This window comes from Citrus clementina, unplaced genomic scaffold (genome assembly GCF_000493195.1).
Source record: "Citrus clementina cultivar Clemenules unplaced genomic scaffold, Citrus_clementina_v1.0 scaffold_8, whole genome shotgun sequence".
NCBI classification, from domain to species: Eukaryota; Viridiplantae; Streptophyta; class Magnoliopsida; order Sapindales; family Rutaceae; genus Citrus; species Citrus x clementina.
Window position 1 is genome coordinate 22126015 of NW_006262022.1, and position 14187 is coordinate 22140201.

At 44.0% G+C, this 14187-nt stretch overlaps 2 protein-coding genes across 2 annotated transcripts; both read right to left on the minus strand.

The window, feature by feature from the left end:
- Positions 1 to 216: 216 nt before the first annotated feature.
- Positions 217 to 2495, minus strand: LOC18034402 (F-box/kelch-repeat protein At5g60570). The gene is made up of 2 exons (XM_006424529.2): positions 2350 to 2495; positions 217 to 2080 (listed from the first exon to the last, which is right to left on the minus strand). The coding sequence occupies exon 2, from the start codon at positions 1643 to 1645 to the stop codon at positions 473 to 475; it is 1173 nt and encodes a 390-aa protein (XP_006424592.1). The 5' UTR covers positions 1646 to 2080; positions 2350 to 2495; the 3' UTR covers positions 217 to 472.
- Positions 2496 to 7928: 5433 nt separating this feature from the next.
- LOC112096473 lies at positions 7929 to 13846 on the minus strand. Its single transcript, XM_024179922.1, has 2 exons — positions 11692 to 13846; positions 7929 to 11635 (listed from the first exon to the last, which is right to left on the minus strand). The coding sequence occupies exons 1-2, from the start codon at positions 13844 to 13846 to the stop codon at positions 7929 to 7931; spliced, it is 5862 nt and encodes a 1953-aa protein (XP_024035690.1).
- Between the last annotated feature and the right edge of the window lie 341 nt (positions 13847 to 14187).

The following is a 14187-nucleotide window of genomic DNA, read 5'->3' on the forward strand; positions in this document are numbered from 1 at the left end:
TTCATAAAAAATAAGCTGACAAATGCAATTACTTGCGTTCGACATTGTCAAGCTCAAAAAGCACAACACTCGGCTCCGTAAAGCACGCCCTAAAAGGACAAATTTTCGAGCACATTAATGCTGGACTAATTCTACAGTCTCTTGAAATAATGAAGCTTTTGAATTTATTGATAGGAAATAAGTCGACTAAGGGATCAGAGAAGGAATCTGAAAACATAAAGATACATTATGAAGGAACTGAGTACTATTGAAGTGAAAGCAGATAATAAATTGCAGAATCGGGAAGTGAAAAACACTTCGAAATACAGACAAGTTAAAAGAAATGTAATCAAATTCACAGATTGCGAAACTCTAGCTCATCATCAACAATTAATTTTAGTCAATTGGACAAATGTGCAGGGAAGCACCTTAAAGGGCCATGTCAGATTGGAGATGCTCAAACCATCCATTAGGTCAAATCTCAAGAGAACTATCAACAACCCAAGACGGCACAGTTGTAGACGAACACTCCGACATGCTGCTTCTCAGCAAGTACCTTCCAATCCAAGGTTCCGTTGTTAACCCCTGACTTGGGACACCACGAGTTTAGCACAACATTTTCACCTTCGGGGCCTCTTTGCCCACCCACAACCAGAAGTTCATTTCCACAAGCTTTAAAGGCCAGACCCCAGCCATTTGAGAGATCAGCTCTAACTGGAAGCCTTCCCAACACATCCCACGTGTTCTTCAACTTGTCATACTTCTTGACCATGTTAGTCAAATACTCAACTGCATATAACTGATTATCCACAACTGCAACGAGAGGAGGAGCCTGTGCAGCCCTATTGACATTTGGGTACATCCCTTCTATCTTCCTCCATTTCCTGGTCTCAAGATCAAACTCCTCCCCACAGGTCAATGAAACAGTGGGACTTGACATTCCACCAATCACATAGAATTTTCCATCCATGAAAAAGCCAGAACACAATCTACGGGGTGAATGCATGCTGGGTAACATTTCCCATCTGCCTGTTGTGGAGTCATATAATTCAGCAGATTTTAAAACATGCCCGTTCTTATCACTGCCACCTGCAATAACAGCAATAGAACCAAGACTACCTGAGCCAAACAAGCAACGAGGGTGGTTCATTCCCTCACACTTCATCCAACTACGGAAAACCAAGCTATACTTCCAAATTGCAAAATCAAACAATTCACGCCCAAAAACCAACAATTCACTACCCACAGCCAAGGACTCTTTATCTGCATGGTTGAAACACTCATCACAAGGGATCTTAGGCAAAGCCATCCACTTCTTTTTCATTGGATCGAATGCCTCCCAACCCCGTGGATCACAAACCAAGTAGACCCAATGCTCCACAATACCCAATTGCTTCCTTAACCCATACAAATACCCACTCTTGATTAACTTATGAAACCTCTTATTTATAAATAACAATGATGCATAGTCGGATGTACATGCAAAAGCAAGACAGTTCAAAGCAACATCATCAACAAGACCAGGGAGAAGTGAATCACTTGGTCCAATCCGACAACAACCATCATTCACTCCCGCTTTCCAACTCACTACTGATAAACTAGCTGCTTCTTCTTCTTCCTTTTCTACTTCCTCCATAATATCATCCAAACGCGCTTTCTTTATCATGTTAAAAGGGAGAAAAAAAATTCTTTTCCTATAATCCAACAAAATCAAGCAAAATTTCTATAAAAAAAAAAAAGTCAATCTTGATTAAAATTTAAAAAGATAAAAGAAAGTGTCAACCCACAATTCTCAATGACGCTCCCAATAACCAGAAAACAAATTCCGATCTTTGCACACAATGAACCTCCGCCTATATATTCTTTCCATAAAACTTAGCACATGACTCATTTATACCCATCTCTCGATCTACACCCAAAAAATCCCACTTTCGCGGCATAACTAAAAACCCATCAATTAACTTCAATTTCTCTATAAATTCCAAAAATACAACTTTTAACAGAGCAATCAAATAAAAGACAAACCAAATTCCCCCAATACAGCCGAATTTCCGAAATTTTCCAGGAGAATTTCTCACTCGTTTACTCCAAACAGAATTACCTGGAAAATAAAAAATTACAGACAATAAATTAAAACAACAAAATTACATCATATTTCAATAGCTCAGAGATCAATATTTTAATAATAATTCTGAAACTACGGTCGGATCCGGATTAGGGACCAAAAAAGTAGATTTGTATCCAAAACAGCGGCTATTGCACTAGTTCGGATCCGAATCCGGTAGTTACTCGGATCCCACTTGACAAATTATACAAAATCAAAACTTTCGGAGCCGCAAAATACAAAGTGAAAATTTTGGGGTACCATACCGGAATTCGTCGACGGAGTTATCGGAACTCGAGAATCGAGTCACCGGAGATTTCATCGGAAATTGCTTGCCGTTGAACATGCTGCCGGAGTCCGGCCAGTTAAGAGATTGTTTTGAAGGTAACTGAGCAAAAGTGAAAGTGGTGAAGAGAGATGTGCTTATAAAAACTGAAAATTTTGTTGTCGTTTTGCAGTTATAGGCCTGTATTTTATAGAATTTATCTTTTTGCCCAATTTATTTCTTTAGTTGAAAATTATTATTTTAACTTAATTATTCTTAATATAAGTAATACAGAGGTCAATATATTAATAGTTAATTAATGGAGCATATCAATTTTGTGAAACTCTAAACATGCTGGAGAAGTTAAAAAATATTTTGATTTCAATTAGAAGGTGTCTATACTAGCGAGTTATTATGTACAAACAAATTTAAATATGTGATAACAATTCTAAAGAATAAATTATTATGTCAAACAGTTTTAGAAAAATATTTTATACTATATTAATCCTTTAATATGTTTGTGTGTGTGTGAGTGTGTGTGCGCGTGCGCATGCAGTATACAAATTATTATTTTTATGCAGAGGCTACTTATTTAAGATGAGATATGTGAAACTTATCATTTATTACAAAGTAAAACTTATTCTTATTTATAATTGGTCCAATTTGAAATCATAGTTTTTATGACTACGTGGAGGTTATAAATATATATACTATCACTAGATAGAGATGCATATATGTATGTACCGATGTACGTATGTAATCCCAATCAATTACAAAAAAAATTATTTGTTAATTCTATCAAGTGCATCGCAAATAATAAGTAGTAGTCATATTAAGAAGATTACCAATCTCAAACTTTTTAAATTTCATCTTTCAAACACTACGTGGAGTTTCCGTGTATTAATTGATATTTGCTTATGATAGTCATTATGTATATCAAATACTTAATTTGGTCAACATTGCCAATTGAAAAGTCAATTATCATTAAACAACTTGAATTACATTTAAGACTATATTTATATAATTTTTAAAAGTAAATAAAAATGCACTTGTGCTCTTAAAAGATCTTTTATTTTCATTTATAATTTATATGAGTAACCTCTTCTCATATTAAGATAGTCACCAATATCAAATTCACAGACAATACATTATCAAAATCATATGTAAATTAATAGGATATCAATTCGATACTTTCTCGAGATATTTATTTGGTATCTTAACACCATAAAGCATAATATAATAGAGATCAATGACTATTGTTTTCGGCTGATTTTGGGTTAATGAATAAAAAACCACAAAACCAACGCAAGAGCAATAAATTTATATTTTTGTCGGGGAGCGGGGTACCTCGCTTGTTCGGCACGTGCGGGCTGTTTGGGATTTTTGTGGAGTGAAGGAGGATTGAGATGACGGTGGATATGGAGGGGGTCTGACTTCAGGTGCGGAGGGCTGGTGAAACTCGCCTTAAACCTGCGAAACAACCAAAAAGATGTCAAAGGTGGAGCCGGGGGTGGCCGGCGACCACACTCCGACGCTCAAGTCAGAGTTGGGTTATCTCAGGTTAGAGAGCTTGCAAGCTCTCGGTAATGGAGATTTTGAGGTTGAAGAAACCTTCGTTTTTTTTTGGTGAGTGTGTTCCCTCCCTTGATAAAAATTAAACCTGAGTATTTATATGGTGTACCCCGGTCGCCGTGCCACCTGGCGCTATTTTAGTGGCGTTCCCTGCTGTCATGTCAGGAATATTCTTATTTTTATGCGTAAGGCGGCTTAGACGTTTCAAAAACATCAGTGGAGAGCAAGTATGTGGCATATTCACGTGTTGGGCGTAGTGGAGTGGTCCCGCGTACCTCTGCAATTCCGTTGTAATTTTGCAGGTATAGCAGGAAAAGCTGGTGGTCCCAACTGTCACAATATCACACTTTTGGCGGATTCGCTGGCGTGACAGGCGACTGTCTCCTCTTTCGCGGCACAAGATTTCCTTATTTTTCGACACGTATCAAACCGATCTTTTTGAGATTCAGGGCCCACATATTCCTTCACATATTTACGAAGATTTTTGTATCCTCTCATGGTGTACCTGAGGTACCCCCAGAGTCCTTAGGGTAGCCGGGGTACCTAGGGTACCCGAGGTACCCAAGGTATCCGAAATAAATTAATCTCTTAAATATCGACACGTGGCGCTTCATCATTAGCCTCATATTTCCTTCCCAAACAACATCCCCCTAGTTTCTTTGTGGCGAATGTAACTGAGGCACAAGAAACTCTTGGAGGAACTGTACGTGACACGTGCCGATATTTACGCACTGAACTGATGCATGTCTTCTTGAAGGAACATCCTCCTGATTTTTTTTTTTTTTTTTTTTTAAAGATGGGAACGAACAGTTGTCTTCATGTCTCTCTCTCCTTTTTCTTGGGAAGTGGCAGCCGTCTGACATGCAGTTTGAATTAAAAAAATCAAACTCACGCAAACATCCCTGATCTTCTTTTCGTGCAGTGTGCTCTGTCAGGTTTAATTAACACCCCTGATGTAAATGTCAATCTCTTGTCGTTTATTTTGAAAATCCCAACATAATCTCCCATCAAATTTAATTACTTCCAGTGGCTTCTTGCTTGCTCTGGCTTTTAAAATTCAAAAACCAACCAAATCATTTCAACCTCCAGCTTCACGCATTTTTTTTTTCTTTTATATATAAATCACCTACTGCACGTTTTTATTTTCCCTTTATTCTACAATCCCCAGGCACTTTTCATCTTCTTCTCCAAACTCCAACGCCACCCCATCTCCACTTTTTCTTTTTATTCTACTTTTTTCTTCTTGTCCTTTCGTCTTCCATCTTCCTTTTTCAAAAGGGCTACAGATATGGGTGGTTTGTGTCTCAGCCCACTATTAAATTTTCTTTCTCTTTTCTTCATCTTCCTTTTTTCTTCTTTCTTTTTCCCTTTTTTTTTTTTTTTTTTTTTTCTCTTCTCTCCCTTTCTATGTATATATACACCTCTTCGCATGAATTTTCTTCTTATTCGTTGTTTTTTTTTTTTTTTGGGATTTTTACAGACATCACTTGGACCAAGGGAACGTGCCCAATTTATGAAGTGGGGAGGAAAGTGAATGGTGTCATAGAGAGGTTCCAGATTTTGCAGAGTGAGGGTGATGTTCTGTGCACTTCCCGGTTGGCGAGAGCTGGTCTGATTAAGGAGAGTTTTCAGTCTTCTTCGGGGGGCGATTCACGTATGGCTCTGTGGTGTTGCTGGGGTACCCCGCCTTCATTGGTTCTGTGGGGTGCCCCCATTATTTGAACAAACTTCTTTTCTTCTTTTTTTTTTTTTTTTTTTTTTTTGCTTTGGTGGCCATCTCTTATTTTTTCTTAATGTGCCTTTTTGCCAATGACGACTCTGTTGTTTATTTTCCTTATTTTTCTCTTTGTCTCACCCCTTTTTTTTTTTGTTGGATAGGCATGGACCCTTTTGGCGAAAATTTTGACGCCTTCTTCAGTCGCATGAGCGGCAGCTCCTCCGGTACCCTGGGTATCTCCGCAAAAGGTGACCGACCTCCCGTCGTTCCAGGCGGCAAAGGCAAATTGCCCGTCTCTTCTCTTGGGGGTTCTCGGGGTACCCCGGCTACCCACAAGAGAAAGCTTGGCTCTCTTTTCTCGGCTCCTGGAGACCTTATGGAGGGCGAGCTGGATCCGGTGGCTAACAAGCGGATATCGCACCTGACTGATTGCTTCCTTCATTCCTCTGAGAGTATTTCCACAGACATGGCAATGGAGGCGGATAAATTAGATTTAAATGAGCGCTATAGCCGAGCGCTCAAAGCTTGTCATGACGTAAGCGTCTCTCACTCTTTTCTTTTCCTCTTTTTTTTTATATCGTCCTGACTCCCTTTCCTTTTCTTTATTATTATTTGTGTAGGCGGCTTTCTACCTTAGCCACGGTCTCCGAGACCTTAGTGGCATCTCGGCTGTACAGACCGAGGTAGAGAGGCTGCGAGGTGAGGTTAGGCTCGGCCAGTCTCGGGAAGAGAAGCTAGGAGAGGAGGTCAGGGCTTTGCAAGGGCGCTCGGATGACCACGCCCGGGAGAATAGTCGATTGTCCAGGAAGTTGGAAGAGGCGGAGTCTAAGCACGGCGAGCTACTATCTCGCCAACCGGAGATGATGGACAAGGCCTTTACTCTTATCATGACTGAGGTCTGGAGCGTCGAGCCTGAGTTGGTGGTACCCCGGGTGGAGAAATGGGTGGACAAGTCGGCCATCCTTAAAGCGATAGAGGACAAGAGGACTACCCAGGCTCCCCCATCTCATAGCCCCCCTCAATCTTCAGGGGTACCCCAAGTACCCCAGGCGGATCTCCTTTCGGTTAGCGCTGTTCATGTGGGTAGCAGCTCTTTGGCTGCGAGTGTTCCTGTTGATGCCCCCGTTGAAGGGAACGATGGAGAGGATGTCCCCCCTTCTGCTTGATCTTAATTGCCATTTAGGGTTTTATCTCGAGATATCTTAGCAGCTTTCTTTCTTTGCTTCTGTACCTTTGTAGTATGGCATCATCCTTTTGTTGTGTTGGGATACTTGTCTTTTGGAAGGTTGCCTCGGCAATCTTGCTACTTATTCGCATTAAATTTCTGCAATAGACTTTATTCGGCATACCATTGAATTCCTTGCTTATAATTGATTTGTGTAGACTCGCGGGGGTTCCTCAGGTACCCCAGGTACCCCCCTGATGTATTTTTGGCGCTTGCGTGGTGATTTCCGTAGATGTGCTCACTGATCGTCTTAATAAAGATTATGGCGCATCTCAAAATAATTTAATAATTCACACATCATCATAAGATAAAACGAAATTCATATTTGGCGCAACTAGGATAAAATAAAGATTATGGCGTATCTCAGATAGACTTGTGGAGTTTGTCGGGTACCTCAGGTACCCTCTTTTTTTCGGGGACCTTCTTGGCCCCCTTTCTTGCAGAAATGGTAAAAAACATGCTTGTTTTGCCATCCGCTTCTAGTCAATATTTAATAAAATAATGCGAATAGAGGGGCATGCTTGCCTACCTCGTTTCGTTTATCTATTCTTTACTTGGCTCAAGCAAAAGAATGGAGGTGTGGGCGTGTGCATACCTTAACGGAACCTCATGGCGTTAGGGTATGCTGGTTTACCTCGCCCTCGGGCCTTCTCTGACCCTCCCTCTTTACATTTGTTGTATTATTTCTTTTTGGCGTTGACCTCGAACAGATCTTCACGATCGAATCGAGTCAGATACCTCAGGTTCCCCTGATTATCTTGAAATGGAGCAATTATAGCTGAATAAGACATGGCGTAATAAGAGGAAGTCACATTAATGGCGAAAATTTAACCATAATCACACTCGGTAATCAAAAGGAGAACATTACATAAGACTGACTCATTATCCCAATGAGAATAGGAAATCATATAGATATCCACTCTCTAGGACTTAGGGAATTAAAAAATTTCACTTGCACATGTGGGGTACCCTAAGTACCTTTCATGACTTTACCACATTGCACACATAGTAAAGAAAATAAGAGATAGATAAAGTGAACGATAAGGTTTAAGACACTGTCCTCATGTTAGTAGTACTTCCTCAGCATTGCGGCATTCCAGGGATGCTTGACGATTGTTCCATCCATGTGGAGTAGTCTGTATGCCCCTGAACCTACCGGCTTGTCTATGCGATATGGGCCTTCCCAATTGGCTCCGAAAGAGCCCTCCGAAGGTACCCGGGTATTCTGAGTTACCCTTCGTAGGACTAAATCCCCTTTCTTGAATGATCTGGGGCGTACCCTCTTGTCATATAAATCTGAAATGCGGTGCTGGTATATTGCAACCTTCAATTCTGCTTTGGCCCTTTTTTCTTCAACAAAGTCAAGATTGAACGCAATCATAGAGGCATTCTCGGCTTCATCAAAGTATGCGGTTCTGTGAGAGGGTATCCCGATTTCAGCTGGAATGACTGCATCAGTCCCGAAAGCCAGAGAAAATGGAGTTTCCCTGGTTGAAATATTCTGAGTTGTCCGATAAGCCCAAAGAACACCGGGTAACTCGTCTACCCAAGCTCCTTTCCTTTCCTCCAGCCTCTTTTTTAGGATACCCTTGATGATTTTGTTGATGGCTTCCACTTGTCCATTAGATTGCGGGTGAGCCGGAGAAGCAAATCGGTTGGCTATCCCAAGCTCCGAACAGAAATTTCGAAATTTTTCATTATCAAATTGCTTCCCGTTGTCGCTGACAATTGCATTAGGGATTCCATATCTGCATATGAGGTTCCTCCAAACAAAATCAGTGGTTTTTCTCTCCGTAATGCTTGCCAACGGCTCCGCTTCTACCCACTTTGTGAAATAGTCAACGGCTACAATTGCATACTTAGCTTGTCCTCTACCAGTTGGTAGTGGGCCAATGAGATCTATACCCCAAACAGCAAATGGCCATGGAGAAGACATGACAGTTAACTTTTCTGGTGGAAGGTGGGGTACCTTGGCAAATCTCTGGCACTTGTCACAACTCTTGACTATGTTTTTGGCATCCTCTCGCATCGTAGGCCAATAAAATCCTTGACGAATGGCCTTCTGTGCCAATGATTGTGCTCCATAGTGGTTACCGCAAATCCCTTCGTGTATCTCTCTCATGACATATTCGGCATGTTCATTTCCCAAGCACTTTAAGTAAGGGAGGGTAAACCCTCTTCTGAATAAGGTATCCTCGATGAGACAATATCGAGCAGCTTTGTACTTTAGCTTCCTTGCTTCATTCTTATTTGAGGGCAGATCCCCACTTCTGAGGTATCCTATGATTGGTTGCATCCAGGGTACCCCAGCAGTTATCGACCCTATTTCTTCTGGCTCAAGTAGATTAACACTGGGTGTAGGTACGTACTCAGCAGTGATTGGACCAACCGACTGAGTTGCACCGAAGGAAGCCATTTTGGCAAGGTTGTCAGCTTCACAATTTTCTAATCGTGGAACTCTTTCCACCTTGACCTCAGCAAATTGAGATATTAATTCTTTTGTTCTCCTGAGGTACCCCTTCATATTTTCTTCCTTAGCCTGATATTCTGAGTTGATCTGACCGACCACCAATTGAGAGTCACTCTTAATGTGGACTCTTTTTGCACCCAAGGCCTTCGACATCCTTAGCCCCGCTATCATAGCTTCATACTCAGCTTCGTTGTTTGAGGCCTTGAACCCGAATTGCAAGGCATAGCATAGCTTCACCTTATCTGGATCGATGATTATTACCCCCGCACCGCTTCCGTGCGAGTTGGAGGAACCATCAACATAAATTTCCCAGACCTGCTCTTCTTCAATAGCTGATGTAGTTTCGCTCGGGTACCCCGGGATCTCCTCACCCCCGGAGTCATTGGCGAATTCTGCAATGAAATCGGCGATGGCTTGGGCTTTAATAGCTGAGCGTGGCTTGAAGATGATGTCGAACTCACTCAATTCAAGAGACCAGCGAAGAAGTCTTCCAGACATATCTAACTTCTGGAGGATTTGTCGAAGGGGAAGGTTTGTTACAACGACAATGGTGTGGGCCTGAAAATATGGCCGGAGTTTCCTCGCAGAGATTACCAAAGCCAAAACAAGCTTCTCTGTGGCGGGGTACCTCTTTTCCGCATCCACCATTGCCCTACTAGTGTAGTAAATAGGCCGTTGCACCCCGTCTTCATCTTCTCTAAGCAACACCGAGCTAGTGGCGTGCTCGGAAACAGCGAGGTACAACAGAAGCACTTCTCCATGCTTAGGCTTGGCGAGCAATGGTGAATTAACGAGGTACTCCTTTAGCTTCTGAAAAGCCTCTTCGCACTCGGCGGTCCATTGGAGCTTCCTTCCCGCTTTCAAAGCTTTAAAAAATGGCTTGCATCTGTCGGTGGCCTTGGAGATGAAACGACTCAAGGCGGCTATCCGGCCAGCTAAGCTCTGGACTTCCTTGATGGTACTTGGTGACTTCATCCCAAGAACCGCCTGAATTTTGTCGGGATTGGCCTCAATTCCCCGCTGTTGTACCATAAATCCAAGGAATTTACCCGAAGTCACCCCGAATGCACATTTCTCAGGATTTAGGCGCATCTGATGCTTTCTCAAAATATTGAAGGTGTCTCTGAGGTGCCCCGAGTGGTCATTGGCGTACACCGACTTTGTTATCATATCATCGATGTACACCTCCATGGTACGACCGATTTGCTGTTTGAAGACCTTGTTCACCAAACGCTGATAGGTGGCGCCCGCATTCTTCAAACCAAAAGGCATAACCTTGTAGCAGTATAGCCCACGGTTGGTGATGAAGGCCGTTTTATCTTGATCAGGCTCGTACATTGGAATTTGGTTGTACCCGGAGAAAGCATCCATGAAACTAAGCATCTCGTGCCCAGCCGTAGCATCGACCAGCTGGTCTACCCGGGGAAGCGGGAAGCTATCCTTAGGGCAAGACTTGTTTAAATCCGTGAAATCTACACACATGCGCCATTTCCCGTTAGACTTCTTAACTAATACAACATTTGAAACCCACTCGGGGTACACCGCCTCCCTAATAAACCCCGCTGCTAGCAATCGGTCCACTTCTTGTTCAATGGCATCATAGCGTTCCTGGTTGAAAGCTCGACGTTTTTGTTTGACAGGCCTATGATGTGGATCGACATTGAGCTTGTGGCAGGCGATAGAAGGCGGGATACCCGGCATGTCCGCATGAGACCAAGCGAACACATCTAAGTTTTTCCTTAAGAACCCAATAAGCTGCTCTCGGTGCTGGTCAGGGAGGTTGGAGCCTACCTTGACCATCTTGGTTGGGTCCTTATTGCAGATCATAACAGACACAAGATCCTCAGCCGGTGTTCCTCGCTTTTCATCTTTCGGTACCCGGGGATCCAGGGGTACCTCGACTTCTCCCATTGATGCTGAATTGGGACTTTGGGGTACCAGTGGTGCCCTGGGAGCTACCACGTCCACTTCCATTGGCCCAGCTTCATACGGCGCTTGGGGTACCTGGGAGTTCGCGGACCGTTGAGCTTTCTTACGTGCAACTCTCCGGCGTCTAGCCAGTGCCCGCTTGGATAGGCTGGTAAATGGCCTTGTGCTGACGGGGTACCCTTCTAGGAACATATTGGTGGCGATTTGGTAGCTCACTTTCGATGCGACCGAGTAGCACCCTCGAGCCGATTGCTGATCCCCTTTGATCGTGATAATTTCTCCAGCGGTTGGAATCTTCATGGTGAGGTAATGCATGGAGATTGCCGCCTTAGTTGTTGCTAAGAATGGTCTTCCCAAGATGATATTATAGGCACCTGGGTGATCCACAATAAGAAAATCAATCATATGAACAACACGGTGAGTACCTTACCAAGTGTAACGGGCAGCGTAATAATGCCCTTTGGGATAACCATATCGCCGGCGAACCCAATAAGAGGTGTAGCACATGGGGTGATCTTTGGCGATTCAATCAATAGTTGATCCAAGGCGCTTTTGAAAATGATATCAACGGAGCTGCCGGTGTCTACAAGAGTTCTTGCTACCTTACCAGTAGCAACCTTCAACGTTATTACTAAGGCGTCGTCATGGGGGTACGAGACATCTTCAGCATCTTGCTCTGTGAAAAGGATAGATGGGGGATGGTGGGGTACCCCAGGTACCCTAAGTTGATTTTGACAAGCGAAATTCACTTCTTTTCCAGGGCGATCCAAAATTGGTGGCTTGCTGTAACGTTTGATGGCCCGTCTAGATTCCCCAGCGAGGGTAGGACCCCCTGCTATCATTCGAACATACACGCCTTTCTTAGATCCCTGGGGTATCTCGGCTTCGGGATGAGGGTTAGCAACTTGTTTACCCTTATCTTGTTCCGAGAACTTCCTTGCCTCACGCATATCAGCCACAAATTCCTTGAGATACCCACTCAGAATCAATGACTCAATTTCTTCCCTCAAGTGAAAGCATTCAGCGGTGCTATGGCCGAAATCTTCATGAAACTCACAATACTTCAAGCTACGCTTCATATTGGGGTATTTCCGAATTGGCTTAGGTGGGCGAAGCATCCCTGTATCCCTAATATGGTAAAAAATTTGTTCTGGAGATTGATTCAAATGGTGGAAAGAGTCATATCTGGATTTTTGTGGTGCTTCCCGTTGTTCTGGCGGCAGCGGTGGGCTATGTACTCGGGGTGCTCGAAAGGGTACTTGAGGTACCCGGGGTACCCGGGGTACACTAGGGATATTCAGTCCTCTCCCACGTGGGGTTGGACGAGGTGGGCTGTGTACCCGGGGTGCTCGAGAGGGTACCTGAGGTACATCGGCTCTCTTGGGTTTCTCCTTGTTCCTCACAACTTCGACTCTATCTTCCTCCCGCTTTAGGTTACACTTCTCATCCATTTCTATTTGTTGCAGGGCTCGAGAACGAGCTTCCCCATATGAAAGAGGGCGGTGTTTTTGAAATGACCGCCATAACTTCCCCAAACGCAAATTCTTTTCAAAATGAGTGAGAGTATGTTGGTGACCAAATGTACCGGTACGCAACACCTCTTGGTGGAAGCGGGTTACGTACTCGGCTAAAGACTCTGAATCCCCTTGCTTGACGAAAGCAAGCTTGGAGGATGTTATATCTTGGGCGGATGCATAACCAAACTCATGAACAAAATCTTTTAGGAGCTGGTCTAGGGAGGATACACTACCTGCCTTCAACGATCGGAACCATGACTTGGCTGGTCCGGTGAGGGTATGCGGGAAAATTCGGCACATAGCATTGTCGCCCACTCCTTTAATCATCATCTGGTCACGATATAACTCAGCATGTTCCACGGGATCCGAGGTACCCGAGTATTGTTGTATTTGAGGCATGGTGAACGCTTCCGGGAGAACCGCTGTCCGAATCTCCATGGTGAACGGCGAGTTATGCACTGCTGGTGCTAGAGCATTGGTGGGGTTTTGTTTTTCAGAAAGGAGCTTCACTTGAGCTTCGAGGTGCTCCATTTTTTCCAGGAACTCGCGGGGTACCCCAGGTGCACCTGAGGAGGCCGCTGTTGTCTGGGAAGCTCTTTTGGCGTTTAACTTGTACCGGAGATCTTCATGGACTTTTTGTTTGCGTTTGGTACCCTGGCTACTACGGGAATAACAAGAGGCAGTGGAGCGTTCTTCCCGGGAGCCGACGGCTTGAAACTTTGAACGGGTGCCCGATGGCCCATGCTTTGGTCTACTTCCCTCCGGTATTTCAGACCTTGGTATGATCTGTTTCTCACCGCGTGGAGGCGGGACATCTTGAGTTACCGGAGAAGTGGCTGCTTCGGGTACCCGAGATCCTACTGCTCTGAGAATCGCATGAGCTAAATCCTCAAAGTGTTTATGAGTAACGGGCTCCTCGTCGGGTTGAATACCAGCTGATTGCTTAACTGATTTGCCTTTCTCTAGGCGGGATGCCCTCCTTGCCGAGTCACCCCTCTCATCACCGCCGTGGTCCTCTGCTCCATCATGACCTAACATTTGGTTATCAGCGGGTACGTCGGGTGCCATGGTTGTGCAAGCACACGTACCGACAAGCTTAGCACTGTGTGGAAGCTTTTTGCGCGCTCCCCACAGACGGCGCCAATTGTTTTCGGCTGATTTTGGGTTAATGAATAAAAAACCACAAAACCAACGCAAGAGCAATAAATTTATATTTTTGTCGGGGAGCGGGGTACCTCGCTTGTTCGGCACGTGCGGGCTGTTTGGGATTTTTGTGGAGTGAAGGAGGATTGAGATGACGGTGGATATGGAGGGGGTCTGACTTCAGGTGCGGAGGGCTGGTGAAACTCGCCTTAAACCTGCGAAACAACCAAAAAGATGTCAAAGGTGGAGCCGGGGGTGGCCGGCGA

What these genes read in the sequence shown, in the direction of transcription:
- LOC112096473 (XM_024179922.1), bottom strand. Translation starts at nt 13,846, where the DNA reads ATGGCACCCGACGTACCCGCTGATAACCAAATGTTAGGTCATGATGGA. An exon ending in TACGCTGCCCGTTACACTTG is followed by an intron (nt 11,636 to 11,691) that starts GTAAGGTACTCA and finishes TGGATCACCCAG; the next exon opens with GTGCCTATAATATCATCTTG.
- LOC18034402 (XM_006424529.2), bottom strand. Translation starts at nt 1,645, where the DNA reads ATGATAAAGAAAGCGCGTTTGGATGATATTATGGAGGAAGTAGAAAAG.